At 43.7% G+C, this 25,525-nt stretch overlaps 1 protein-coding gene and 1 long non-coding RNA gene across 14 annotated transcripts in view; one reads left to right on the top strand and one right to left on the bottom strand.

Moving 5' to 3' along the window:
• LOC134157633 (uncharacterized) overlaps positions 1 to 25,525 on the top strand; it is a 146,769-nt gene that overhangs the window by 75,903 nt on the left and 45,341 nt on the right. The gene's annotated exons all lie outside the window — the stretch shown is intronic.
• Positions 1 to 25,525, bottom strand: part of PAX2 (paired box 2) — a 99,504-nt gene that overhangs the window by 8,260 nt on the left and 65,719 nt on the right. For 8 of the 13 annotated variants that reach the window (XM_062606770.1, XM_062606769.1, XM_062606767.1 and 5 more), the window contains 4 exons: positions 21,122 to 21,297; positions 19,177 to 19,303; positions 6,696 to 6,905; positions 2,923 to 3,024 (listed from right to left, as the gene is read on the bottom strand). In XM_062606770.1, the coding sequence (XP_062462754.1) occupies positions 2,923 to 3,024; positions 6,696 to 6,905; positions 19,177 to 19,303; positions 21,122 to 21,297 (615 nt within the window). Of the gene's footprint in view, positions 1 to 2,922; positions 3,025 to 6,695; positions 6,906 to 19,176; positions 19,304 to 21,121; positions 21,298 to 25,525 lie in introns of those variants that run through there. The other 5 variants (XM_062606773.1, XM_062606775.1, XM_062606772.1 and 2 more) reach the window with 3 other exon arrangements.

Consider the following 25,525-nt stretch of genomic DNA (forward strand, 5'->3'; position numbering starts at 1 on the left):
ATGAAAACAAATGTCAAAGAATCAGAGTTTTGTATGGATTGGAAATTCTGGTTTCTGAGCAGTTCTATTTTTAGCTCTGCACCTTTATCTAGAGAAAACAGAGGCTCTTTCTCATATTCACTCACATCTGGACAATAAGGTTTGCTTGCATGTGAGTATGTTTCTTAAAGATACTCCCTGAGGGGTCATCTTGTTGATTTCTTGTTTCCAGCGTAGTTAAAGCACTGGCCCGTGATCTTTCTTGTCCTGGGGGTATGGGAAAAACCATTGGCAAGATCATATTTGTTTTCTCTATTCAACCTGGTGTCTTAACAGAGGTTGCAAGCAAGCACAGGGGATTGATCTCATGAGGCCTATATTCTGTGCAATCCGTGCTCTAGAAACCTTTACTAGCAGTATTTCTTGGTATCTGTATTTAAATCTTGGCACGTTTAGTCTTCTAATACAGAAACCATGAGGCATGAAGTGAGCCTAGCAGGTGGCAGGTTCAGAACAAATAAGGGAGTTAGTTTTCACACAGTATGTAGTTAAGCTACAGAACTTCTTTCCATAGGTTGCTACAGATGTTAAAGGCTTATATGGGTTCAAGAGACACTGTTCAAATTTGTGGAGGTGAAACCTACTGAGGACGTGTAAAAATTAAATAGAAAGATACTAAGTGTGGCTGAGGAAGTCTCTGAGATGCAACTTGTCGGAGGCTGGGAGATCTTTTGGTAAAGTACCAATACACATTTGCTCTATTCTTACACCCTTCCCCAGACGTTCATTTTTGGCCTGTAGCTGAGGAGATCTGCAGCATGACCCATTAAAGCCAAGTCTTCTGTTCCTTCTCATGAAGCCTCTTTATCTCTCCAGCTTGTTGGCTTCAGTCACATTAGAAGACAGGAATAGAAGGGCTTTGTGGAAAGATGCAGTAACTACTGCAGGATACCCAAGTAGGCCACTGGAAAAACTTCTTCTAATGGAATGTTGACATCAGATTTAATGTAAAGACACCCACTTGACTTGAAGAATCTTTTTTTCTTTGAAGTGTAACTCAAGTTTTTTTCTTTATCATCCTGTTTCTTTTCTTTTTGGGGGCATCTGTGTGGCTTCAAGGGACACTGCCGTTTTACAAATAAGTAGCATCCACATCAAGGAGATGAAATACACTATTCTTGGATAACTGACCCTTGTGATTAGTGGCCTTAATTTTTTTTTACAGTTTAGATTTCAGCATTATCCTTGTGATGAGGATGTTAAACTTGCATAGCAGTCACTGAACAGTTGAGAACAGTCAGAAGTTGAGAAGAGCCTGTTTTTTAGAAGTGTCTATTCAAAGAGTCGGCTACTTTGAAGTTATTAATAATTTCTGCATGCTGTGATCGTCTCTAAGTTTTGACGTACAACTGACTTAAATATTGACAACTGAGTCTACCTACTGTTACTGTGTGGGGTTTTTAAACTGATCGATATTGTCTTACTGCTTCTGTGATTCTGGAACCAAACCATCTATCTGAAAAATTTAGTGTAGAATGAGATGCCCTAAAATTTGCCACCTCTGCACCACCCCAGTTCAGCAAGCTGGTCAGCTATATCAAGGGACTAAAGTGGAGGTGAGGAAAGTATCAATCCACTATCTTTTCCTGATCTGGAGATCAATCACATCATCTTCACAGCATAGCCTGAGATTTTGTTGTGCCTTAGGATCATAAGCAGTAGGTAGCTTATTAGTTGCGGAATGTGACCATGGGCAATAGCCAGTACTTCGTGGTATATGAGCAGTGATTTGTCATTTAAAGATGTTAAGACTTCAACATGCAAACATTTCTGTCAGTGATATTTTCAGTTGTGTTGCTGCAGTGTATGTTCATATAGCTAGCTGTTCTAAGATTTGGATGAGGGTGTTTAGGCTTTTCACTCCTAAGCCCTGGCAAATCATATCATAGTGATTTAAGAGCTTTCTGTCCTCAGCTTTCTGCTGCTTTGGTTCTGGAGTCATCCCTTCAGTAGCAGAGGTTGCAGAATGGACTGTGTACCTGCTCATTAGCCATCACGACTCACAGCCCAGGGCAGTAACAGAAGCAGAAGTCAGTGGCAGATGAAGTTCTGAGTTCTGAGCTACCGTGGCTGAGAAACAAAAATCCTGCCTCTTCATTTATCTGCTGGGGATAACTGTAATCTGAGGAATGGGGAATAGAGCCTGAGGTAATAAACTCTTCAATTGCCCTAGGGTAAATGGTCCTCTCTTCTCCCTAAACAGAGGGAGAATCCTTCTGTTTATGCCAATAGAAAATACTTCTCCAAATAAATCAGGTAGCAAAGGAACAGTTTGCCTTTAGGTGCAGGATTAGGTACAAAGTTTCTTGGATTGGAGGCACAGTCTTACAAAGAGGAGGCAGGTAGGTAGCTGGTTGTTAAAAGGGAATAGTTAGTTTCTTCTGAAATGCTGTTAATCATTGCTGAGTTCTTAGCTAGTTTAGGCTATGGACAGTGGGTCTCCAAAAATTGCAGGTATTATATTATCATTGATGATTTTCAGTTTAATGCCTTGGCTTTAGATGGAAGGTAAATTGTTACCCTAAGTTAGTGGATAGCTGAATATTGTGAGCCATGAACAGTACTTAATAATCTGCAGGGGTTGTTGGAAAATAATTACATTAGTTAATGAATACTAAAGTTAATTAATTACCAGTTAATTGCCACAGGTTATAGATAGCTAGTTGCCCACAGCAGCAGTGAATCAGTTACTAGGGGGAAAGAGACATATTACAAAAAGTGTCCTTAGCTGCAATTGTTATAGGCACCTGATGATTTCTTTATGAAAAGAATAGTCCTTAATATCAGCAAAGCAATAGCAAAGCCAACTGTGAAAGCTCTTACAATACTAGTATACTGTTTAAACACGTGTGCAGCATTACTGAAGTCTGGGGGCTGACTTACCAGGAACCATTCCTGCAAGAGTTGAGGTTGGGTAGCTGCCTTGTCCAGTTGGGGGAACATGGGGTGGGTAGCCAGGCAAGGTGGTGCTTGCCATATCACGACCTGGAAAGGGAAAGAATCAGGATAGGGGATCAATGGGGATAAGGTTTTTCAATATTGATTTGATACCACCTTTTTTCCCAATGTCACATGACTAGCAGCTTGATAGGCAAATGCTGTGCACACTTCTTTTGCATAAGTGCTGTTCATCCACTGAAAATTCTGGGGGAAGTTCATGGCATTTTCAATCTCACACTATAATAAGGGTGGATGTTAAAACTTAGCTTTGTGAGGCTCAAAAGAATTTGTTTCATTGTAGATTTTGCATTTATTTTAACTGAATCAAAATGGCCCTGAGCTGCACAGAGAATGGTGGCATATTCTCTGCCAGAGTAGCTGAAGTCCTGTCTATCTGCAGTGGATGCAGTTCCAAAACTGGTAGGATGTTGCTTTAGGGCATGATCAATGTGCAAGGCATTGGAGAGTGATCCAGGAGTTTTCTGTGCCTGTCTCTCTTCCCACCTCTGCCATTCACCTGATGATGATTTTAGGTGAGTCACTTCATCTCTGTGCTGCTTCTTATGCTGCAAACTCTTTGGTGCAAGGGCACACTTAATACATTTTCACAGTGCTTAGCATTAGATCAATACCAGTTGGACTCCTTCCAGGTGCTAGTGTAATATATACTGTAATAGAATCATGCAAATTAGTTTGAGTCCCACTTCATTTTTATCGCAGGTACAAGTGTTATCTTTTCTCCACCAAAGTAGAGAGGGGTGTGGACTGGGTGGATGGTTGTAGTTTATTTTTCATCTCTTAGGAAGTGCAGCTGGAGGCTTCTTGGTTGATGCCAGAGGCATTTCTTCATTTGGACTTGTTAGCCTGAAAATGGGCCAGCTGGAAGGGCATTTGCTGTTAGTGCTTATTGCATTTAAATGAACTAAAATAATCTCAGAAGCTGCTGGGAATTGCAAGCCAAAGCAAAACCAAACCAAACCAAAACCAAACCAAACCAACCAACCAAACAAAAAAAGGCTACATAAATTAAGATAATTTTTCCCCCACAGCTGCTGAGAGATTTATAACTCTACCTCCAATGGTACCTACTGAGATCTCAGCCTATTGCAGGCATCCAAAGCCTTTCACATTCCCTAGGTGACCTGTAGCTCCTCAAGAAATTTGTGCCATTTGTTGTTCCTTTGTTAAATTTTGTCTCTCCTGTCTGCTCTAACTGGAGGACTGGAATGTGATCACCTTTAGAAGTGACAGGTTAGGTATTAACACCACTAGAGTCACTTGTAGCATGCTCGGGTATGGCAGAGAAAGAAGAGTAAGAGTTGGTTTAGCTCTACTAATGGCAGAATGATAACTGGTAAAGCAGGCCCTTCAACAAGCATGAACCTTTGCTGGGCAATCAGAAATACGCAACAGTTACACAGCAAAGCAAAAACTGATCAACATGGAGCATTGACCTGAAGGGAGGAAGTTACTCTTTGATGAGGTAGGCTAAACTACCTCATTGCTTTCACAGGTCTTGACTAAAGATTACTGAGGTGATTTGCTCAAGAAAAAAGAAATGCAAATTCATTCTTTCTCCTTGAAGAGTTCCTAATCAGTGGCTGATGTTCCTGTCTCACCTGCACTTGGATAATGGGACAGAACTACCAGGCATGAGTAGTCTCATGGCTGAGCCATTTTTCAGCCACTCCCCAATATTGATAAAAATAAATATATAATGCCTCAGGGATTTATATTCTGCACTCTTCTACTCTTTTATAACCTTCATTTCTTAGGGATTGGTAGTTGTGTGTTAAGATGGATGATAAACACCTCCTACATGTAGATTATGTTTTCTTTCCCTTCACATTCTTTAAAGGTGAGAAAGTTTTATGCTTAAAATTCATGTTCTTTAGGTTTCATTTATTGACTAGCCTGAGATATAACAACAGGTGATGAGTGAGAAGACAGTGTTACTGAAAAGTTAGAACATTACATAGCAGCAGGCAAAATTAATTAGTTTTGACACTTCAGTTCCGGTGGGAACACATACACACTCACTCTGCTGCCCGATCTGTGCACATGTGCCCTTGTGTTTTTATTCAGACATGAGCACACAGAGGTTGATGTTCAAAATTCCATGTAGAAAATTTACTGGAAAGTCAAAATCCCAATCTTCAGAAGGACGATAACAGTTATCAGTATCAGCAACATGAATGAGTCTCACAGAGAGACTCTCAAAATGCACTTACATGCAGGCAGGCCCCTTCCATTACCTCCTGTCATTACCAACAGGTGACAGGATTATTAAATTCTTGTATTCCAGGGCTGACAAAGCTAGCACCTATCCTGCTCATAACATGCTTCCAACTCCAGCCATTCTCCGCTCCCCAAGAGCCTTCATCTCTATGACATTGTTTGAGCTTTGGAACACTTTCTCCCATGTCTAATTCTCCATAAGGGTCCTAAGGCAGATGCCTCTCCTGAAACACAGTGCCTTCTAGGCTAGAGGGTGCTCATATATGACTGCATCCCTAGAGAACTGTATTGCTGGAGAGAATCTGTTATGAGACTCCTTGGCTTAGGAAGTGCCCAGAGCTCAGAGACTCTTACTGGCTGCAGTAAGATTAGACCAAGACAGTGTTATGAACACAAAAGTCTTCTCTGCTGTTACCTGATGCTTTCCTACAGGGAGATTCAGAAATGCAAATCTCACCTGACAAGACAAAGGGAGGACATTAGGTCAGAAGAGAAAAATAGGAAAATGAAGAAGGCAAAGGTAAGATGTGTTTCTTGAGCATTAGGAACTGTGGTCTGTGCTAAGACTATCTATTCTGAAAAAGCCCAAATTATATTCTTTGACAATGAAGTGACAACAGCCTCAATGGTCACCTAAAATGATACCCACCATTTCATCCAAGCCACACCTGAGCTTTTGCTGCAATGTTGCTTAAGTCACCTTGCACATGAGTTTCCCCTAATACCTACCTGAAACCTACCCTCGCTCCCCACCCTCCCCTCCAGCCTGCTGCTTCTAAGTGCTGTGATCTTCTGCAACCTATTTCTTCACTTGTCTCCTTAAAGGCCATCTACCCCGGGCCTGTATTCCTTTGGCTGTAAGGCATTACAGTCTCTTACCCACTCCTCCTGGCCCTGATGTTCAGATGTGATGCCCTTTTCCTTAGCTACTTGGTCTGCTGTGTGAAGGGACTAGCTCACATTGACACTCTCAAACCAGGTGACTCAAATACTGCTCACAACATAGCTATGACAGTATATTTATCTAGCTTAGTAGTTTGTACAACCCATGCTGAATGTCCCTGTCAATCCTAGAGCTGGCTAAATTATTCAAGCTGCTATCATCCACTTTAGGCTAGCACACAGTACCCTTGCTAACATTACAGTACTCAGGGGCATTATGGCTTTGGAGGCAACACAGGATTTTGCTCTATGGGTATTTCTATAGTAAGTTCCAGACCCATACAACTGGGACATCCTTCTAAGTAGTTACAGCTTCTTTTCCCATTTTATTCTAAAAAATTAAGGACTGGTATGAAATCTTTCTGTGACCCTCCATGGAGCTGAGCACACATGCTGCATACACAGAACTGGAACATGGCTACTCTGGTTCCCAATTGCACTCAAAGAGCTTGCAGCATTTACTGGTCTCCCCATCAGGCGAAACTGCACCCCTTTCCTGCAGCATTCCCACTGAGTTTGTGGCCAAGGCCAGTTACCTGCTATCAGAGGCTGGCTGCTGGACTGCCCAAAGTGGGCACCATGATGAAGGAAGGCACTGTAGCAAGGCGTGGACGCATCGTCTGAAAGGGCCATGTGGAAGGGCTGAAGATCAGCCTGCCCAGAGCCGACCGGCGTGGTGGGGGTGAAAGGGGTGAGAGAGGCTCCATGAGGCTCTTGCTTTATACTGAGGGGAGAGGAGAGGTTTTCTGTGGTAGGGTAAGGGATGGACACAGACAGACAAAGGGAACAGGGGGAGGAAGAGGAGGGTGGGGAAGGGAGGAGAGGAAGAACAAAATGGGTAAATGAAAATGGAGTGGTTAAAATCTACAGGGAAATTAATTTAAAAAACAAAATAAAAATAAAAAGGTTAGGAGTAGATCAGAGGAGCCAGTGCTGAGACAACAGCAGTAAATGCACCCGGGGGCTAGGCTCTGACTGCAGGGGCAGCAGGAGATGAGGAGAATGGAGTGCAGTGGCAGATGGGAGGGATGGAATGCAGTTAAAGGAGAGGTGAGGGCAGGGACATGCAGGAGAGGAAGGACAGGAGGTAGCATAGGGCTGGGAAGGAGAAGAATGCTCAGAAGCTTCTGTGCTCCCTTTCCTGCTGCTTTCTCTTGTGGACCAAGGGCATGTGAAGATGCTACACTTGCACAGTTTGACCTAGGGAATTATACTGCTTTGCCTCTTCCAGCCCAGCGTAACCTTCCCCAGGAGAGCCGCATTATTATGAGCATCTATAAAACAGGATACTCAGGGTAATGGCCAAAGCTTCTCAAGCCAAACTCCATAAAAGCTTTGACAAAAAAGGTGTAGCTGAAGTTTGAGGTGGTTAAAGTAAGAATGGGACTGTGTAACTAATAGGTGGGTAGACAGATCAATCAATTAATCTTGTTCACAGTGGCACACTTCGGAGCTTTAACCATAAAAGCTGTCAGTACTGACTCTAGTTGTTCCCACAGTATAGTGTTGCCAGATAGATACCTTGACAGAGAGATATAATGGAAGAGAGGAAATGTGTGAGACATATAAAAGGTCTTATTTATATTGTTGTTTGCATTGGACCTCCATTTTTCAGATTCGAATAGGCACAATAGATACAGGTTTGGAACTGCAGCCAAGGAAGAGGCTTAGGAATTGGAGAGCTCAATGACATAAAGCATGGGTACTCCAGAACACCCACTGTGGTTGGGTCAGCAGTTATATAGTCCTGTATTTGAACACCTGAATACAAAGTATGGATGATACGATCAGATCCCATCCAAATTGTCTAGCAAACCCTCCACCCTCAGGTAAACAAATTACAGTCAATAAAGGAAAGTCATCTCTCTGCTGTGATGACAAGTGTTGCCAATGGCCTATGAAATAAGTTAGTTCTGGTGGTTTTGATTTATACAGAGAAATATAAATGTGACATATAATTAGGTCATAAATCTGACTTCATTAATGTAGAACTGGCTTAATTAACTCTAGACACCTTATTGCGAGGCTGCAGTGCTCACCTAGACAATAAAGGGCTGGGCAGTTTCTATCTGCAAATGCTCTTTATCCTGAGGCATTTGTTTCCTAAAGGTTTGCTACCTGGCAAAAATTATAGTTTTCCATCTGTGCTCTTCTCCAAGTACCTCTTAACTAGGATGGCCAGCAAAGGTCTCTGATTACTGAGATGCCTTTGCAGCAGAGACATATGTTCATGGTTCAGATGATTGGGAAGGATGAGTCCTTGCGAAAAGGTGTACAGTTCATCTTTATTTATTTCACTTACATGAAGTCTCTGGTATGCTAAGTAAGGATTGTAATTTCTTTTCCCTTTTTGCTGTAGGAAGCTCTGTTTGGCAAAGACCTTTTGTGGTGGGTATGGGGAATAGAAACTGGAGTGTCTGGTTCTTGTTGCACAGTTAATTAAAAATGCCAGAGTAAACAGCACATTGGCACCCAGCTTCTGCTTTTTACACCAATATACTCTCCTACAGTCCTACCAGTGAGGCTTCACATGCTGGTCTCCGTAAATGGAGAATCCACAGGACTATTTTTCTCCTGCGTTCTTTGTCATCAGATGGCAAGGAGTGCACAGATTTACCTTCAGGACAGACAGGCAGAGTCACCACCAGAAGCCTAGGGGTGCTGAAGCCTTCATCCAAATAATGTTGATACTAGATAATTTGGATGAATGGATCTATGTGCAGGCAGGGGGCCAAAAGTTCCCCTGGCTTTCAGGGGCTGCAAGTGGAGTGGTGTTTTTCAAGGAAGGCATGTGACAGTCATAGCTAAATAAACTAGGGATACTCTGGTCCTGGGTATTTTCCAGGCTCCTTTTTCATCTCTGTGTAGTGCAAGAGGGCAAAGGTGTGGGAGCCGCTGGGCAGGAAAGGGCAGGGAAGGGGATGGACACAGGAAGCATGGGTGGGCAGAAGCAAGAGGTGCTATGGGCAGAGGTTAATCCTGTTTGCACAGCCCTCAGGCATACTGGGTTTCCTAGTCCCTCCCCTGCTTTATTTCTCTTTTAAAGCATGGAATTTTCAGCTATAATCCTTCCTAAACCACAGCATTTTTCAGGCGCTCTGTGTAAGTGAAACCATAATCTCTGGTAAAACAGACTGCTTAAGCTGCTGTAGCATTAGGCCAATCTGATCCAGCCCCTGGATTTCCGTTCTGCCCAGCCACCACGGAGAGGATTTCAGCCTGAAAGACTTTCTAAAGCCCTTGCAATGGGAACAGCAGTGCTAGGCCTTGCCTTGCAAAGCTGAGAAGGGTTAAGGGACCAGGAGCTATTTGTCCCAGTGTTGTGAGGCTGTTAAAGCCCCTGTCAGGCTCATGACAGAGATGAGCCCAGCCCTCTCTTGAGCACATCAAGGCTTATGAAGAAAAATTCCTCGTACCTTCCACAGGCAGCACCACTTACTCAGTGCGGGGGGATAAAGAAGTCAACAGTAACATAGCAAAGAGACTGGGACACAATAATGCTAAACACTCTTCCCTCTAAGAGTAGTGGAGAGTAGGGGAGGATAAGGTCAGACAGCGAATGATTGCACAACCAAAACTCAGACTTTTATGTATCTATTTGTCTATCTGTCCATCTTTCTCTCTGTGCTCTGCAACTGCACGGTCATAAGTTATATCCCATGTATCTTTACTGGGGAATGACATTTACCATTTTTTACTCCTTTGTTGTCCAACTCTCCCCTGACTAAAAGCCCCTGAATTCTGTCTCCCATATAGTTTCTGCCACTGCTATGCTGGAATAATTGCCCAAGCAGTGAATTATAGCTCCAAAGTGTGTCAGTGTAGATGACATCAATTGATTGATCTATCTATCTACCTGTAAATGGCACAGTCCCATTTTTCATTTTAACCACCTCAGACTTCAGCTGCACCTTTTTTGTTTTCACCTCTGTTTTTTTCCATTCTCTAATTCTTTCATACTTTTGAACTTGCCCGTTATTCTCCCAAGTCTTGCTGGTTCTAGCAAGCTGTGGAGCAGTGCTGTACTGGCTTGTCTGTGTCTTGAGGGGCATCCCTCAGTAAGGCTGCATCAGGGAACCCCAGAGTATCTGTCAGTGTCTTATTCCTAAGGCTGGAATACCACTCTGTAATATAATGAGGATGGAATGAGTTTTCAACCTCTTTCCAAAGCAGCGGAAATCTATTCCTATCCCAGGTTCCTTTCTTCTTCTAAATGGCAAACGATATCCTTGTATATAAGTGACAATAAAATACCACTCAATGTCATGGGAGGGGAAATTTGAAAGGGGCATGAGGGTGAGGATATAGCTGGAAACACAGCAGAGGACTATGTCTTTTGTGCATCTCCTACTTCTCTCCTTCTGACTGTACTTGCTGAGTTATGGCTGTTTTCCTTCCTTTCTAACCGTCTCTTTTATTCTGGCGGAGAGCTAGAACTGGTGATCTCTGGCCTAAATTCCCTCTGCGAATGAAGGGATTTTGGCCAGACAGACTGAAAGGAAGATTCACAGCTTTGGGTTCCTACAGAGACTCGTCTCAGCTTTTATTGTGCTCTCTGCTGCTCAAGGGAAGGGAAGGGAAGTGGGGGGGAGGGGGGTGCAGGACTAGATAAGCTGCTTGTTTTTCATTGATGGCTTCCTGGATGATAAGGCTACCTGCATCCAGTAAACTTGCATCTTTCAGTAAACAAGGAATATCAAGATAGCACATCCCTGCATAAGGGATGGCTTGTACACACCCACTTAACAACACTGCTCACCACCTTGACAGTGGTTAGCATTCTTCATCTTTTCCTGGTGTAGCTATCAACTATTTGCATACCCCAGCACCTCACTCCTTAGAGCACTTATCCATACAGCATCCCATAAGCATCAGTGTTTTATCCACAAGGAAGTGAACTCAGAGAAGGCGTACCTATGTTCATGTAGGAGCCCTGTGCCAAAGCTGAATATTATCTCAGGTGTTTTGAATCCTATGCTTGTACCCACCATTGAAACATCTTTCTCCATGTTTGCGTTCGACATTTCTTAGAGAAGTTTCATTAGGGCAAACAGAATATGACTGGCTCTTTAGCATTCATAAAGTGGTGAGTTTACACTAGAGGCAGTGGAGCCATATCACTTTATCCCACATAAGAATCTTGTCTCAAATCCTAGATGTCATGCAAGAGAACACGACCATGGACCGACACAGCATATCTTTCACTTTTGTTTTCTGTCATGTCAGAAGAACCACTTTCTCTCTCCTCTTAGTTTTCTAGCTTTTCTTTTGCAAAAGCATTATGCAAGTTGCACTGAAGATAAAGATCATCCTATTTTTTTTTTTCCTTTCTCTGTGATCATAACAGAACTTTGCTAGAACTGAAAAGTGTATAAAGACTAAGCCACTTCTCATTGTACCTTTCTTGTCTTTTCTTTGTATTCCTGATGACTGGAGAATGAGTCTTGCATGTTCAGGTTTATTTTCAGTTTCTGTGCAGATCCATCCAAGTTCTTAGCCCAATACTTTACTTGTGGGTTGTTGAAGGACATGTTTCAAGAAACAACCTTGGATTGCTTTCCCCTGAGAGTCATAACTGTTGTGACATCACTGATGGCAAGTTCTGAAATCTCTTTGCCCCATTTTTTATACAACTGAATTTATAAACCTAGATTTTGTGTCTGATCTAACTTAAGATCAGATCTGTCTTAACTGCTGCTCTCCAGGTAAACTGACCTGCTAAGTCTGTGTGTTACTTTAGAGAGAAAAACTTTATACTCTTCCTACAGAATAAAACATGGAGCTTCCAGTAGACTTGTAGTCTGGGCTCATTCTTTGAGGCTGAGTTCTGTTAATCACTTGAGAACTCCACTGAAGTCAGCTTCAAGTGGCTCTAAGTACCTTTCTTTGAAATGGAACTAATGAAGAAAGATGTACTTTAAAGTTGGGGAGTTGGGGATGTGCAATTTGTGTAGTTGGCAGAGAGGTTCAGCTGAGTTCATATTGTTGTCCTCTTTCTTGAATCCCAGCCCATCAGTTGGGCAGCTACTTCCTGCCTTAAACTGTAGCATATGGGTATTCCCTGGTGGGTTGAACTTGAATGTTACCTCTTAAAGAAGCTGCTTTTGAAATATATGCTGGGAAATGTAGTTAGAACACAGTAGTTTTTCACACAGTCCTCATTACAGGTATATCTCCAAGGATTCATCACAATGACATTCCACTGATCATAAGGTAGGATAGATCTTCCCAGTTAGCTCATAGTAATCCTAAATCTACAAAAAAGGGCCAAAGATTGCCACAAGGTCTCCATTTCTCTGAAAGGCTGCAGTGGGCAGTTTCAGTGGTACAAGCAGCTGGCCTGGTTAAATCCAGTGTAGCTGATGGAGATCAAAAGTTATTAACATCTGCTGACAGGTGCTGCATAGCTCAGATATAAAGCACAGTCTTTTCTCTCAGTGGGCAAAATTCTACATCACACAAATTTTCATCACAGCCATACTCACTGGATCCCTCATTTAGCCTCAAAAGAAAAGGCAAAAACTGAATTGTTGGGAAGACGAAAAAGTTATTTTCTCTAAAAGAGTCGCTTTTGTCTGGCAGCAGAATATGTGGCAGCCTGCAGTCCTGTCCCTATGCTGAGGGAAATCAGACTGGGAATACCAATACACTGCTATTGTCATTGCATGACATTATTGTAATTCACTGCTATTGTTCACTTAAATGCTAATTTAAGGAAAGCGAAGACATTATTTCTTTCAGGCTCATCCATTTCTGGGTTCCTCACTTCGATATGCCTTTGAAGCCTTCAGCATCATAAAGTTATTATCAGTGAAACTTCCACTGGATGCATGGAAATAGTTTATGTGATTCCTTCACACCGCCACCCCCCCACCCCCCCCCGCGGCTATTCCTGTTTATTCTAGGGATCATTCATCTGACCATCTATCACCCTCAGCCATTTGGTCTTGGGGAAGAGTAGTAACACCTTTTGCCTTTCCAAATTCCATGATTAGATAAGAAGATACTATCTCTTCTTAGGGATGGGAAACAGTTGATGAAATTTGCAGACTTCTACTTTTGCCAGTTCCTCATCTTAAATAGAGGAGAGGCTTGCTCACAGAAAATAACCTCCTTCATTTTGATGAGGCAGGACAATAACAGCCTTGTAGCAGCCACAAGAACTATTACCATGTTCCATTTTCATGGCACTGGGGCATCCAGAGACGTGCCCAACAGGCTGATGGACTGCTGGCAGCTATGGGTCTGCATCTGCAGGATTTGCCCTCACCAAAGTCAATCTGGGGCCCATAGCAGTTTGTTAAAGAGGTTTTCTTAAGCTAGCTCAGTCAAGCCCTGACCAGGGCCATTGCTCACTGATGTCAGAAGCTAAACTAGATTGGAGCGAGACAGCATAGTGATATAAGTACAACTGAATGTAATGATCAATTTTAATCATGATTCAAAACGGCAAGCTGGATCAACTTGGTTTACCTTTCTTTGCTCTGTGAGGCTGTTTTCTAAAATGTTGAATTTTATGGGTGGTAACAAATATTTTTGACAAATACAAACTTTACACTGAACATGGTTATTTCGGTTTATGCTAAGTAGATGAACTGCATCTGTGCACAATTATTCAAGCAATTATGTTGCTTAATATAATTTGTCTTTACATATTATAATATGAGAAAATAGTGAATGATGAGTTCATATTATTATTATTTTATTAGATTATTAACTTTTTACTTCTGATCTGTGTCAAGGTATATTTGGATGGAAATTAGAATTAAATTTAAAACAGTATTTGTAATTATTCATGCCAATTGAATAAAATGACCACAAGTTCCTGACTTCCTAAACATACTGGAACAGAAGAAGCAAGCTTTTCTAAGAAGGTTACTTTTAAAATGACTTATTAAATGAAGGAAAGGGGAATACATAAAGAGGAATTTGAACAGATTTCAAAATCTGATTTTAGAACTAATAGATCTTATCCTTTCACACCAAGCTTAATTCAGTCACTGACAGAGGAAACAAATGCTCCTGCTTTTTCAAATCCTAGTTTGTTTCTTACTTTTGAATGACCTGGTTATTGAACTGAACAAAATTCTCTTTGTTCATTCACTAAGCTGAAACAAAGGAAATAATATCTTTTCACCTTGCAGGAGGCTGGAGTTCTCCAAAGGTTGTTTATCATTTCAGAAAAACTTTGAATTCAGGTTTGGAGCCAGTGATTTCCCCTTCCTTAGCATCACAACTTTCATAGAAATCAGATGCTGATTAAGTACTATTTTTGTATGTCTTTCATACATAAAGGAGCCTTTATGTCAGTAATTCTGAGGTTTTTTGGTTTTTTTTTTTGCGTACATTCATGTATGTATTAAAAAAACTAAACTGAAAAAAATCTGACCCTATGCCAGAGAGGGGAGGTCTGGAGGAAAGTGAGATTGATGGGGTTTGTGCTTTGTTGGTGCCTTTTTTTGATGCATTGTGAGTTGTCATCAAGACTTCTCACCCTGAATGATATTCATTGCTTTAGCGAAAAATTTGTTTCCCAGAAGGGAAGAAATATTTTCTATACAGGACATGGTAGCTGCTTTGGTGGGTGGTGATGATTTTAAAAGTAACCTATTCTTGTTAATAGGTGCTAATCATAGAACAGAAGCACTCAGAAACCTCCTCACAGGAGGAGAAGGGGATACCTACTCCCATTTCAGTCAATGGTGGAAGTTCCTGAAGTTCTTTGTCTGCACTGTTTTTCTTGGGCTTGTCTTTTACCTTCTCTTTGTAGATCTCACTGGCTGTAGTGGGCTGGCAAACAAGGTCTGTTTAGTTAAAAGTGCTAGGATTCAATTAAGGGAAGTTTTTCTTTATGTTTTTGTAATTTTACGATCCATCTAGTAGGTAAATCCTCCTGTTTAGTAGTCTGTTAATAAGCAAGTTTGAAACCATACATTAAAAGTCCATTGTGTTTTATTTCCCATAGTTGCTCTCTGTTGAGCAGCTTTTGGGCTAGATAATTGAGTTGGAACTCTGCTGCCAAACTTTTAATCTAAATCCCTGGAACTCAGAACCTGTTTTGAAGACACCTCACTTCTTCCATGCACTCCTATTCCAAAATATGTGACTTCTGATGGTGCTTATAGGAGGAACTTAACCTTTGTTCTCAAAGGATTCAAGGCTTCTGTGAACAACCTTGTGCCTTTAGAGGACTCCTGTTGCCAGTGTCAAAATCTTAAGGTTCTCCTCCTCTCACCTCTTGGGTGTTAGCTACTGAGTACCTTCCAGACTCAAAGATCTGTGGAAACTGCTGAGTAAAAAGAAAACTATTGAAGTTTTTTGTATTTACTTAGCCCTGTGTAGGTTTATATTTGGGCCTGGGCTGTTCACCTTCAATAGAAATAATTGAAGAAGAGCATCTCTGAACAACAGAGTTCTTGTCTTGGTGTTCAACTGCATGTGCTTGCCTTATCTTGGAATGTTCAGGCTTCAGTTTTTGCTTCTAGGAAATCTCATTGGTGTCCAAATATGCTGTCCAAGAAACTGTCAAGGATCTACACCAGTCTATCTATAATGGCCGTGCAACATCAAGGCAAGATGTAGCTGGTCTAATGGGCTTTGTGTGAAGGAAGAAGTCAGGTGGTGCTCTCAGGTAGCTCTTAAGAGCTTTGTCTCTTTGATACTTCACAAGGAAGTTGAAAACTTGTACGTTGTTCTGTATGAAGCACAGAGAGAGCATGTTTCCTAGCCTAGTGCCCAGCTAGCCCCTAAGTGTCAGCTTGTTCATGGGAATTCTTCGCAGACACTTAATAGGGAGAAATAAGGATGACCTGTCTGCTCCATAATAAACAAATGTTTTTGTTTACTTGCTTTAGAAGGTGTGAGTAATAAATGGACCATCTAAGGTGTGTTAGAATAATCATCTGAAAGGGAGTATTTGATATTGGCAGCACTGGGCAAGGCGGTGCTGTATGTAAGTGTGGTGCTAAGCTGTGTGTTGAATAGATGCCAGGACTTTGAGGAAGACCTTCCTCACGTTGGGGAGGTGGCTGCCTGTTTCACAGCATTTCTAGCTCATCAGTTCTAGGGAGCTCACAGACAGATCAAGGGACTTCAGCAACATCTGTACTTAGCTATCTCACTGCATTCCAAGATTTTAAGGAGGGACTTTCTCTGAAGGCTTCACAGAGGGCAAGAATCCAGTGCCAGACAGCTTTAGTTTGGAAAGAGCTAGTGATGCTTTTTCCTGTCTGGGAAGTCTGAGCTGGGAAGACTTTCTTATAGACTGGGATAAATTTGCATCCTGAAGTGACTGCACATGGGAGTTTGTACTCTGCATGTGTAGACTTATTTCACATTTGTTTCAGATACCACCTGGGCTCACAGACTGCTCTGGGAGAAGAACAAAGAGGCATTTCAAAGATGATACTGTAGCAGCAAAACAGGCAGTCAGCAGTTCAGTACTAGCTATTGCTCCAATATCCCTTCTTGGGAGAGGGATCTGGGTGACAGCAAAGAAATCTCCCTGCTCCCAGCCTCTTCCTTCCTGCCTGGGGTAGATCAGAAGGCAGCACTGAGTTCCTCAGCTCTCTGGTCCTGAAAGCATTGCCCAGCCCCACAGCAAACATATAATGAATCATTCATCTTTAATAGATTATGCAAATTGAAGATATCAGATCGATGAAGATCAATAACTGCAACCATTTAATTGCCAGCAAAAACATTTTAAGAATGCACATTATCTGAAGTCCTTTCTTGGGTAATGGCACCATTAATCCAAACATTGGATCCTGGCCTAAGTGTAGAGGAAAAAATTTCTGCCCCTCTTCCCCTTCTGCCTTCCATGGTGTTGAGGGTTTTTTTTCCCCTCTCCATTTCCAGTTTCTGAGTTTCCCCATCATTACCACCAGTGAACAGCTCCCAGTGCTAATAGTTCTGCTTTTGTTACTCTGCACTGATTGAAATGTCTCATACAGATTGAGATGTTAGTGCTAAGTTGCCACCTGGGAATGTCAAGCTGGGTCTGAAATGAACTTTTCTCAGTCTTGGATCCAGATGGATCAGATGGGGATGTTCTTGGGCTCAGCTAGGAGTGTTGCAGGAAACAGAGTGGGAAAGGCACAGGGTGGGGGGACATGAAGAAGATTTTCTGTCTCAGCCCACAGCGTCTTCTGTGAGGCCCGATCTGTCTCCTGCTGTCCCCATGTGAGAGTCTTGTCCAAAGCTTGTGTGGTGTCCCAGGCCTTCAGGAATTCTGCTCCTGTTATTAACAGGCTAGAATGCACCATCTTCACTTAGGCAGAAGGACTAAAAAGAATTATTTTAATGCCCCTCTAAATCTTAAACTGATTTTAGGTGCCTCACCTTCATATCCAGCTACGGGGATCTTCCTGCCATGAAGGAAGGACAGTACTGCTCTCCTACTGGCTTTGCCCTCCATAGACCATAAAGCATTTCCTATAAGAGATGGAGATCTACTAAATAGTAGATGGGTGCCAGCTGAGTTTTGTCTTGCATATGCAAATGCAAATATAAGGGAAGGTGGAACAATTTTGCCACAGCTGAGTCATATTTTTCTGGTTGGCTAAGAAACCACATGGCTACAAGGATCCTGGATCAAGTCTGATAGCAGGAAAAGCCATGAAAGCCTGGGGATGTCACATTTTCTGGACACTCCCTAAATATGCAGTTCACCTTCCCGTGATTCTCCATGATATTTTGCAGACCACACACTGGATCTTCTCTGTATTTGGGGTAACTGTTACTGATGCTCAGTCCCAAAGTTCGTGGTAGCCAGAAGTTGCATGCAACAATATGCCTTTGTTAAGTGTTTGTTGAACTATGAATGACTGCCTGCCTTGGCCATGAACTGCTTTGACCAGAGGAGCTATTAGCTGGGGCTTCTGCAAGAAAATGTTGAGATACAGACTCTAGTTCTCTTGATTCTTTGCCATCAGAGAACAGCTTTTTGGCCAAGAAGCAACAGCTCCTTCCCTTGCTTACAGGACTTTCACCTCTCTGTCATGAGTTATTTGTCAGCTTACACCATGAGTTTTCCAAAGGAGCCAAAGCAGCTGTAGGAAATGGGGGATATACAAAGGAGGAGCAAGTCACTCAGGCTTCACCAACTGCTTTAGCTAGCCAGGAAGAGATGTGCAGTCTATGGTAGCTGGGTGAGCAGGGACCAGTGGCAACTAAAGTCTCAGAAGAAGGTCTGTGGCACCAGAATGTCTCCTCAGAGCTGTAAACATGTACAGGGCAGCCAGTCTAACACCTGTACTAGGTTGGCATGCTCGTGGCCTCAGGACAGCCCTGTGCTGCCCAGGCCTTGCACGTGACATGAGAAAAGAGCAGCTGCTGCAGAAATTGCTTTCTCCTTCTGTGTATCCCAATTCTTCTGCTGTCATGCACTTACTCTTATTTACTGCTCTTCCAGGCACACCTGAGTTTAATGTCCCCACATGTGAGGGAAGGCTGTGAATGGCTTCTCTCGGCAAAAGAAATTTGTATGCCCCTTACATATAACATCCCCTGAGGTATATGGGGGATGAGAGACTCATGGGCTTGAGGAAGAGGAAGTTTAGCAGTCACCATTCAGCAGACCTCAGTATTTAGTTTGCAAATGCCCCTTCCAAATGCCAGTGCTGAATAAAACTTAAGTTATTATTTCTTCCAAAACCAAGCTCAGATCACGGGTAAGCCACGACCCTCTTGTTCTCAGACACAAAGGAAAAATTCACAGTTCTTATTTGGACATATCTGTCCTCCACCAACATCCATCCCTAAGCCCCATCTGGGTACGCAAGTTCCCGATGCGTGCCTGGGTTTGCCTGCCTTTGGTTCACACCTCTCGGTGTACCCGCAACTGCCAATACTCTGAATGTCAAGCTTCTCTTTAGCCCTTATGTCCTCCACAGTCTTTCTGTCTATTTCCATGTTTGCCACAGAGGGATATCTTGCATTAGCAGAAAAAGCAGAAGCTAATGGTGATGAGGGAAATTAAAAAGCTTGGTTCTGCTGTTTGGTCAGGCAGCTTACCGGTCACCACAGGGTACGTCTGGGGTCCTGACACATTTGTCCCCAGGTCTGGGTTAGCAGAGGTGGATAGACTTGATTTGACTTCATCGAGACCAGGGGTCAGAGCTGGGAGGGAGTACTCATTACCCTGGGGAAGAGAGGAGAAAGACAGCTCGCTATTGATGCACCGGGAGAATGGGAAGGGTGTACAGATGGGGGGGAGGAAGAGGAGAGATGCAAACCCCTGCACAGATGGAAGAGGAGGAGGAGGAGGAAACAGAGAAGACGAAGTGACAAGAGGGTTGTGAGGGGCTCTTGGGATGAAAACTATCCCACCCGTCAGTGTGCTGCTGTGAAGGGGAACAGGAGTGAGGGATCCTGCTTGTTATGTGTGGGATGACCAAGCCCTCATTCAGTGCTGTGGAGATGGCTGCCTGTGCCAGTCCAGGGGAGAAGAAGGGGGAAATCCATGTCCCCTCCTCTTGGCTGAGCCGGGAGGTGTTTGCCCTGGTGACAAGGACTGCAGTGACATGACTGGGGCAGGCAGGCTGTAGGAAGCAGCCAGTGTTGGCCTGCTGTAGCCAGCCTGTCTGCAGAGTCCTCTGCCTCCCCTCCATTGCTACCTAGGTCCTAGCTCTTTAAAAACAAACAAAGAAGCCTCATCCCCTGCCTCTGTCACTCTGTGCATTGGGGTATGAAATTGGGGAGGGGGGAGCCACATGGCTAACAGAAGGGTGGGAGGGGGAGAGCCATTGAATCTGAAAGGGTGTCCTGTCCGAAAGGCTCTGGTAATTGCCTTTTTATTGTGGCAGCCTCCGGACCAGACGCAGGAGCTGGGGAGACCAGGAAGGCTACAAAACAGCAGGAAAAGTTGCTCTGATTAATATTACGTTAAATTAAATCTGATTTTCTGCTCTTTCTGCTCCTTTTTTTTCCATGTGCTTCCCCAGCACCCTCCCCACATCTCCCCCTCCTCCAGCGGGCTCCACACACACTGCCCCCTCCCCGCCCCTGTCCCTGCTTGGCTAGGACTGCCTAGTCATTTCCAATTCCTTCTTGTATTGATCTTCCTGTAGAAATCAGTTTTGTAATTAGCTGCAAATTAGGCCTTCTACTGGGGGTGAGCCTGCCCCCTGATTTATCACCAGAGTAATTCGCTGTGATCGGAGAGAAATTAAAATGAACTCAATTAGGCTTCGGATTTGCTTTATGGGCCCTGCTCAGAGTTTCAGGGGGAAAAATGACTGTGCTGGTGCTTAATAGTCTAATGAAAGTAAATAAAGGTTATTCATTGTAATAAACCCAGGGACTCTGGGATGAAGGGAGTCCACAGCCAGCCTCTCCTTCTCTTCCTTTGTTGGTTTATGGCTTGGGGCGGTTTAAAAAGACTTTTGATTTTCATTTTATTAAGACAAACAGCTTTTGGGATAAAAGGCCAAGGAGAGCGGGGGAGTAAGGGAAAGGGGGGCAGAGCTGCAGAAGTGCAGAAAACTAGGTTGGAGATGGGATCAGTCTCAGCTCTGGGTCATAAAGGAAAATGCTCCATTAAAGCCCAACCCTGTGGCTCACTGGTCCCCAATGTGATATGAGAGTGCAGGAGTTTCCAAGCAGGGCTGTGTGCTGGTGAACATGCACGGCAGTGTTTGCATGGTCATGGCAAGAACACGCCTGCACACCTCCAGGTGTGTGTGCAGAGGGAAAGGCAGACACGGGGATTTAGGGAGAACACAGTGTGCACGCATATGGCAAGTTCACAAGGAAAGGTAGAGCTCATATATACACATGCATCAGCACAGGGACATATTTAGAACTAGGAGGTGCTGTAAAATGTAAATGTGGTGTATGTGCAATTACAGGTTAGGGTGAGAACAAGGGGTGAAGAGGAAGAGAGTGATTTCAGTGAGGGAATCTCCCTGCCATCATCCTATGGGTGCCTGTCGGTGCCCGTACCAGGCTAGGCCCTCACCTGCTCAGATTTGATGTGTTCTGATGTTTGAAAGACGTCAGGGTAAGAAGGACGTTCAAAAACTCGATCTAAAGCTTCCAGCTGCTGCTGGGTGAAAGTGTCGCCTCGAAGGTGCTTCCGCAAACTGTCCACGCTGCTCTGGGAATCTCCGTTGGGAACTGAGCCCTCGGATACATCTGCAGGGCACAGAGAAAACAGGGAGTTAGCACCACCCTGGCTTGGATCAGAAAGGGAGGCAGGACAAGGACAGAGTGGGAAAGAGCGGGCCCTCCACCTCCACCCAGGGAGCTGTGCCACTCCTGTGGGAAGAGGAGGCTGCAGGGACCAGAGGGAAGCCCCCTTCTGTCTGCTGGGGCAGCCGGCCTGCTCCTGTGGGCTCTGTGGGACTCTGCTGCCCAGGATGAGTGAGGCTGTGGAGAATGGAGCTCAGCTCAGAGATGAGTTTCGGTTCCAGTGATTTTCTGTGTTAAAAATTGCCAAATCTCCATTGCTGAGCATAAAATGGGAGCAAAGCACAGCGATTAGCATCGCTAGAAGGCTACTGGAGAGGCAGCTCACAGAGAAACCAAAGAGCTGAGGATGGACCTATACTGGAGAGGGCTGAGGAAGCCTGGAATTGAAAGAGGGCTTACGGCTTGGAAGGGAGTCAGTCTCTATTGTAGCTCCCCAGTCCCAATCGAAGTTGTATCTTGTCTCATAGCCCAGGTAATGGGCACCTAGGGTATAAGGGGATCATCTCATTCTCTCATCCCCCTCAGGTAACACAAATGATCCTGTTTCTGACTCCATATTTCACCAGACAAGTCTCCCTCTGTGGAGTGTCTGTCCCATCAGCATATGTTGGTTTCTGTTATAATCTCTACCCCATTCTTCTGTGTGTAGCTCGTGATTTATCACAACCCATATCTCTGTTATAAAATTCCCTCCAAAATGAGATTGAATCTTTGTCAGTCCCCCTTCCTATCCAAACTGAATTATTGTATTACAAAATCTAGTCCTATTCAGTAAGAATTGGCCTTCCTGGTGTTCCTTTGTCCTTACTAGGAAAAAAGCCTTTTTCTGGTAGAAGCCTTGCATCTCTGTCCCTGCAATAGCTCTCTGACACAGTCCAATCTTAGTGCAGTGCTTCCTGTCATGTTCCAGGTGTCTGTCTCTATTGTGCCACACCATGTCTCTTACAGCCCACTTAACCCCTCCCAGGTGAGTCCATTATAAATGCCCTGCCCCATCCAAAGTGAATCTTTCCCTGTGATAAACCATCTTATCACCCACCTGGTTTTGTTGGGGGTTTTTTTCCCTGTTATCCCCCACCTCAAATGAGGTGCATTTGTCTCAGTTATAACCTCTTTTTATCTGAAATGAGTGAGTCTTCTGCTATTAGCATCTGTCACATCCAAGGTGAGTCTGTCTGTTATAACCTCCTGTCCCAGCTGAAGTGTATCTTCCTTTGTCATAATCCCTCATCTCATCTGAGGCAAGTCTGCTCATTATAATCTTCTCCAACTGTGCTGAGTATCTTTCTGCTGTCACCTCTCAGCCTAACTTTGGTGAGACTGGTTATAATCCCCTGTCTCATCCATGCTGATATACCTCTATACCCTCCATGCTGAATCTCTACCTACTGTGCTTCATCAGACACAAGTCTGACTGTCTTATCACCCTTTCTAACCTAAGATCAGGTTCTCACTCTGTCGCTGCGATTACCTGCCCGGTTTTCCACTATTATTCCTCATACTTCAGCCTTCCTTGGTGGCTTTCAGTCTGTGAATCTCAGAAACTTGCTGTCTGTCATGACAGTAGTTGAGGGACCTGTATAGATCTTTTCCTTCCTTCATGCAATTGTGAGATGCTCATGGGCACATGACGCTCCCAGGAGCCTGGAGTGGCATTCACTGTGCAACAGCCAGAACCATGCCACTCTGCCACTTTGGCTTTTAGCTTGTGGATGGTGCCAAGGGGTATTTTCCTGGCACAGTAATGTCTGACTGGTGGCCTAGAGTTATAACTGAGCCTGCTGCCTTCTGGCTATGAGATATATCCGTTTATAGGTGATTATATGATATGATATAATCAATAGTACATTATATACAGTAACATAGTACAGTACCACTCGCAAGACCATAGCAAATATTACATATTGATTTGTCCCAGCCAGCAGCCTTCCCTCAAACAGCCTTTTCTCTTTTTCTTTTCCACTGACCAGAGCAGAGCTGCTCACTGGCACTGATCCCTGGCATTTTGTCCCCTCCTCAGGCATATTTGCATGAGGGAAAATTCTCAAGTTCCTGAAAGCTGGAGTTCATGACAGATTCAACTAAGAGAAAACAAAGTAAAGACCAGGCTTGGTGGACTGCACACTGTGTGTGTCAGTGCAGTTTTAGATGGACTGGGTTGTTACTGCAGGGGGTGGCTTTCGGAAGCACTAGGGTAGTTCTCAAGGTTCATGTTCCCAGTTCCAGTAGGACCTTCCCTCTGGTCGTCCCTGCAGAAAGCTGGCACAGAACAACTGGGTCCAGGCTTGGGGAAAAAAAAAGTGTTTCTGAATCAGCCCTTATTGCAACCTGTCTGCAGCCTGTGAAGCTCTTTGTCTTTGAGGATTTTTCCATGTGTGTCAGTCAGTGTGCATGACTGTGCACACCACGATGCTAATACACGTGGGTATTTCTGCAGTAGATCATTGTTCTTGTATTCTTTAGGTTCTGCAACACCGTACATGCCTGAGCAGCCGTTTGTCCATGGTGACTGGTTTAGGCTATATTTGATTTTCCAGAATGGCAGCTCTACAACATGCTTGGTGTTTGGTGTGAGAGGATGGGTGCTCGCTTATCCAATCAAACTTCTCTTGATCATCATTAAACCAGATTTTACCGCAGTGCATTGTCCTGAGTGGTTTACAGGTTAGTGCGTGCATGCACATGTGTTTGCCGCTCCTGTCTGCTTGCAAAGCCCTGTGCACGTGTGTCTCCTGGGTGTGCACAGGCCATGCCTTTGTGTGAAGAAGCTGAAACCACAGTTTTCCCAAGCCGCTGTAGGAGTCTCTTTTCCTTCATTTATTCAGGGGCCCTTCAGTTCTTGACAAATCTGTCACTCTAAATTTGCGAGAGATTATGGTGCTCTCTCCCCAGCACGGAGAGAGGTGATATATGATATCTGCTGCCCCTATTGATTGCCTGATCTGGTGGCAGAGGGCTGGCGAAATGAACTTGAAATGAACATCATGCCTCAACTCATTGTGCGTATAATACACTACTTAATCCCACATTTTTGAGCCGCTATGGAATTCAATTGATCAATCATGTCCCTCTGATAGTACTGTTTTAGGGGTTATTGCTGCTCTGCTCACTGACCTTTCTATTTATTTATTTATTTGTGTCAGCGTATGTGTGTGTGCGTAAGTGTGTATGTGTATTTGGGAAACTCAGGACCAGCTGATAAGAAAAGACCTGTGTAGTCAGTGGAACTAAAAGGAAGGGATGAAGGGAGGAGAAGTGGAAGGAACAGGGTTAGATAAGAAATCAGAATGATCAAAGCAAGCAAACAGATAGGGAATGATAGGGAGAGGTGGAAAAGTTTAAAGGAGAAAGGCAATGCTTTAGATGAGAGCTCTGCATGGGTAGGGAGGGCTCTGCTGTGGCCTGGGCTTTAAAATCTACAAAAGAAGAGAAACTTTTGAGAGAGGTCTGTAGGCTACCTCACAATGGACCTTATCTGAACAGCTTGCAGTAGTATTGGACTTCATCATGATAGGGTACACAAATCCCAAACTTCACAGAGCAATAATATGAGCTGTGCATATGGATTTTACTTAGGAACCAGAAAAAGTTTCACACAGATGATCCTGAAAGACAGATTTATATGTCTTGTGTTGCTAACACTGAGACGTTTGCAGTCATGGATCATTATATTTTCTTCAAAACCAAAGGATTGTTAATCCCCTGTGTTTGTTTTCTGGTGTCAAAACCTATAGAGGATGCATTTTCATTCTTTCCCTGAAACTGCAAGGGACAAACACTTATATCTGGTTTTAGATAAAAATTGCAGTTCCCATCTCAGCATATGACTGTCAGCTGGACTGTCAGGAGAATCCTCAAATATCATAATACACAAAATATGGGAGGTGACAACTGAGTGGATTTGAGCAAAGCTGGCAGTAAGGAGCAGAGAAGGCTTTGGGGAAGAGATGGTGTCCATCAAACGGCTGTGGATGAAAGTGAAGGGGGCTCACATGGAAAATTTGGTTTGGGACAGACAGATCCCATGAAGAATGCCACTGAGATGGGCAACAGCCACTTCAACTGATGAAGAATAGTGTCAGGAGTAAAAGCTTAAGGCACGGGGATTTGCCAAGAAAGCAGCTGTTGGAGGGTTGCTGTGGTGAAGCAAGGCTTCAGCTGCAGCATGAGT

This window comes from Pezoporus occidentalis, unplaced genomic scaffold (genome assembly GCF_034315485.1).
Source record: "Pezoporus occidentalis ecotype Australia unplaced genomic scaffold, CSIRO_AGI_Poc_V1 ctg98, whole genome shotgun sequence".
NCBI lineage: Eukaryota > Metazoa > Chordata > Aves > Psittaciformes > Psittacidae > Pezoporus > Pezoporus occidentalis.